Source organism: Otolemur garnettii, unplaced genomic scaffold (assembly GCF_000181295.1).
Source record: "Otolemur garnettii isolate 467f Iridium unplaced genomic scaffold, OtoGar3 scaffold00181, whole genome shotgun sequence".
Taxonomy (NCBI): Eukaryota; Metazoa; Chordata; class Mammalia; order Primates; family Galagidae; genus Otolemur; species Otolemur garnettii.
The window spans coordinates 524,469-528,954 of record NW_003852576.1 but is presented as its reverse complement, the minus strand read 5'-3'; the positions used below and the strand labels follow the sequence as shown (position 1 = coordinate 528,954).

The window sequence follows — 4,486 nt, the reverse complement described above, 5'->3', positions numbered from 1 at the left end:
GTAGTGGGCACCTGTAGTCCCAGCTACTTGGGAGGCGGAGGCAAGAGAATCGCTTAAGCCCAGGAGTTGGAGGTTGCTGTGAGCTGTGATGCTGTGGCACTCTACCAGGGCGACAGCTTGAGGCTCTGTCTCAAAAAAAAAAAGGGGGTTGATGATCTGGTCAGCGGCTCTCACCTACAATCCCAGCACTTTTGGAGGTTGAGGCAGGAGGATTGCATGAACCTAGGAGTTCAAGGCTGGCCTGGGGAACACAGAGAAACCCAATTTCTACTAAAAAAGGGAGGGGGTTGGAGTAGGTGATGATGAGAAAATGATTTTGCTAGTCCTTTTGCTCTGGAATTGTACAATATAAAGATTGTCCTGGCTGGGCTCGTGGGCTCATGCCTACAATCCAATCCCAGCACTTTGATAGGGCCAGGAAGGGAGATGGCTTGAGGCCAGGAGTTCAAGACCAGTGTCCAAAACAAAACAAAACAAGCCAAGTCAAAATAAAACATTATTCTTTAGCCTGGTGGTTTTCTCTTATTAGTAGGCAAAAAAAAATTTTAGTGGTCAAATATTAAAAAAGATCAAGATAAATATTGTTTGATTAAGCTCTTATTTCAGAATATTTATATATAATATGTCAGATGGACATCTAAAAATGTTCATCTCACGGCGAGGTGGTAGTACGAACTTTTGAAAACTAGAGTAGGGCAGCGCACCCTCCAGACGCGTAACTGGGAGGAACACGGGCACCTCGCTTTCCGAGGAAACCCATCCCGGATGCCCCTCTTGAGCACCCGCCACACCAGTGACACAAACCCGCGTTCCAACCACACTCGCGTGCCTCCTGGCGACTGCACCGCCCCGCCCGCCTGGGTCTGCCGCGCGGCACCCGGCGGTACCCGGGCCGAAGTCCCCTCCCGTCTCGGGCGGGGCAGGAGGGAAGCGCGCCTCACGTCATCATCGCGCGCCGCCGCCTTCGCCTTCTTCCACTTCGCGGGAGAAGTTGTTGGCGCGAATGGATCCCGAGCTCCGGTAACGGATTCGCCAGCCGGTCGGCCCGTCCGCCGGCGCCTCAATCCTGGGGCTGCGATGGTGAGCCCCTGGCGGTGGCCGTGCGGCTCGGGGCTGTGGGAGCCTTTGCAGCCGGGTGTGGCCGGGCCGCTCCTGGTATGCAGGGTGGGGGAGGCGGCGGGTGGCCCGGAGGGAGCGCAGGCGGAGAGGGGCCGCGCACCGGCGCTGGGCGCACGGCTTTCCTGGGACCGCGGGCTCCAGCTCGGCCGCCGCCACTGCGCACGGATTTAGTTGCTACGCGGCACTTTCACTTTTTTTTTTTTTCATTCTTGGGGGAAGGGAGGAAGGAAGGAAAGGAGGCAGTAATGATGGTGATTGGGACGCATCGGCAGGTATTTTCCTTTCAGTGTTGCCCCGAACTTCAGTTTGAGTCCTGCCTAAAGCGTGGATTTTAAGCTTCCTAAGAAACTTTACTTTCTCATGAATAAGTAAGTTGTTTAGGGCCTTCAACTTTTATCATTAGCTCCGCTCATCCCATCCCATATCCGTTCATTGACGCTCATCCAAGCCATTTTGAGACCAAAGGCATGGGGAGTATGTTTTATTTGGTTTAGAAGAGTTCATAAAAGTCAAACAGATAACAGAGTTTACGAGGAAAAATAAATACAGCGAATAGAAACAGATGTAATACATTTGACAGCTGTCACCAATCACCGGATGTTAAAAGAATGTTTAAAAAATACCCAGAACTTCAGTGCATCATTCTTTACAAAGCATTCAAACAGATTGAGAGTGAAATAATTATGCATCTAGCAAAACAGACATTCTTGATGGTATGGCAGTGGATGCCAGTTCCGTGTGTCTAATTTAAAGGGCCGTTTAAGATGTTCCATTAAGCCGCAAGATACTTAACAATCAGATACAATTTTTTCAGTCATTCTTCACCTTATCATAATGACAACATCCCAGGCATTCTAGGGGATAAAAGTCGTATGCCAAGTTGGGGAACCTTGCAGTCCTTAGTGTTTTTTTCTCAAAAAAGGATAAAATGATGGTAGCTATCCTAGATCACGTGTCTTCCTCAGTTCAAGATGTGAACTGTTTATTTTAGATACTTTTCTCATTTCAACCTATTGTGATCTAGTTTTACAGATGTCAAAGGCACCTTTTAGAATTTAAACAATTTATTATACAACTAGTAGAATCTGGGATTAGAACCTGGATGTTTCTGTTTACTACATTATACAGCCTCTCTAAAATGATTATCATTACATTTTGGAGTTCAGGCACTGTGGTATTATGAAAAGTTGAGGAGATTTGGAGTCTTGAAGGTGAAGAATGGGGTGACAGTTTAATAGTTTATAGTTAATTACTGTATTAGTATGCTGTGCTTTAATAGGTGGTCTTGAGCAGGTAAATAGCTTAACTGAAATACTCGTAAAAGGAGGGAAAGTAATAGCAACTTTAAATGATTGTTTTAAAGATTAATCAAGAAAATGCATGTAAAGCTTCTGTTCTGGTGGCTGGTAGATAGTAGATATTATATATAGTACTACTATATAACTACCAATAATCTATCTTCTTAGCAAGGGCTTTTTGGAGAGTTATGTAGATTTTTTTTTTTGAGACAGAGTCTCAAGCTGTCACTCTGGATAGAGTGCCATGGCATCATAGCTTACAGCAACCTCCAGCTCTTGGGCTCAAGCAATCCTCTTGCCTCAGTTTTTCTATTTTTAGTAGAGATAGGGTCTTGCTTTTTGCTCAGGCTGGCCTTGAACTTGTGAGCTCAAGCAATCCGCCTGCCTCAGCCTCCCAGAGTGCTAGGATTATAGGTATGATCCACTGTGCCTGGCCAAGTTATGTAGATTTTAAGGAGCGTCGTAGATGACTTTGATGTTGTTATGGTCAACTTTTGGTCATTTAGGTACTGTCAAAATTTTATTCTTTTCATGGTGTAGTTGAGACCTTGTCTCTAAAAAAGTCTGTATATACCAATACACACGCAGAGTGGATGTAAAGTTCGTGTGCAGTTTAAATAGTAAACTTACATATATACTTATATAAACATATATATACTATACACGTATGTGTGTGTACTATACATGTATAGTAATCTAGGCCACCCTAGGACAAAAATTAGCAGGCCCCTACGCTAAAATTCTGTTCAGGCCCAGTGAAGTGGCTCACACCTGTAATCTTGGCACTTTAAGAGGCTTGGGCAAGAAGATTGCTTGAGGCCAGGAGTTGGAGACCAAGACCAGCCTAAGCAAGAAGGAATTTCTTTTCTGCAGAAGGAAAAAAAAATTAGCTGGGCATGGTGGCATGGCCTGTTGTCTCTCAGCTACTTGGGAGGCTGAAGCAGGAGGATTGCTTGATCCCAGGGGTTTGAGATTATAGTGAGCAATGATGACACCACTGGACTCTGAGCCCTAGCAACAGAGCAAGACAATAGGCCCATGTCTCAAAACAACGACAACAACAACAAAACCATAGATGGCGCCTGTAGCACAGTGGCTACGGCACTTGGCCACATATACCAAAGCTGGCAGGTTCGAACCTGACCTAGGTCAGCTAAAACAACAATGACAACTGCAACAAAAAAATAGCTGGGTGTTGTGGCAGACACCTGTAGTCATGGCTACTTGAGAGGCTGAGGCAAGAGAATCACTTAAGCCCAAGAGTCTGAGGTTGGTATGAGCTGTGATGCCATGGCACTCTGCTGAGGGCGACATAGTGAGACACTGTCTCAGAAACAAAACAAAACCATAAAATTATGTTCAACAAATGTTCATCGAACATTTTTACTCAAATTATAAGACTGTAGTTCTTAATTTTGAAGTCACAGTTCCTTTTGAAAAAATGTGAATGGTATGCAAATTTTCTGCCCACAGAAATGTGTACAGGCACATACACACCCTTTAGGGGGTTCACCTATTTTCTGAAGCCCATCCATAGATGAAAGTTAACAGTTCTTGCCCTGGGAGCTGCCTTTCCCCCAGATATTTTCTTTTGCTTTTTCTTTCTTTCTTTTTTTTGAGACAGAATCTCAAGCTGTTGCCCCGGGGAGAGTGCTATGGTGTCATAGCTCACAGCAACCTCCAATTCTTGGGTTCTAGCTGTCCTCTTGCCAGTTCAGTTTTTCTTTTTCTAGTAGAGACGGGAACTTAATCTGGTTTTGAACTGGTGAGCTCAAGCAATCCACCTGCCTTGGCCTCCCAGAGTGCTAGGATTACAGGTGTGAGCCACTGTGCTTGCCCCCCCCATATTTTCTAATTAATAGTTATTAACAAAGGAATAACATACTGTATCCACACAGTGGAATACTATGCAGCCATTAGAAAAATGAGAACACTTAATAGTCTGATTTTTTTTTTTTTTTTTTGAGACAGATCCTCAAGCTGTTACCCTGGGTAGAGTGCTGTGGCGTCACAGCTCACAACAACCTCAAACTCTTAGGCTTAAGTGATTCTCTTGCCTCAGCCTCCCA

At 45.0% G+C, this 4,486-nt stretch overlaps 1 protein-coding gene across 1 annotated transcript in view; it reads left to right on the top strand.

The window, feature by feature from the left end:
* Positions 1-937: 937 nt before the first annotated feature.
* RFC1 (replication factor C subunit 1) overlaps positions 938-4,486 on the top strand; it is an 83,582-nt gene continuing 80,033 nt past the window's right edge. The window contains exon 1 of the mRNA XM_003800682.3: positions 938-1,080. Coding sequence (XP_003800730.1) covers positions 1,078-1,080 — 3 coding nt within the window. The 5' untranslated portion in view covers positions 938-1,077. The remainder of the gene's footprint in view (positions 1,081-4,486) is intronic.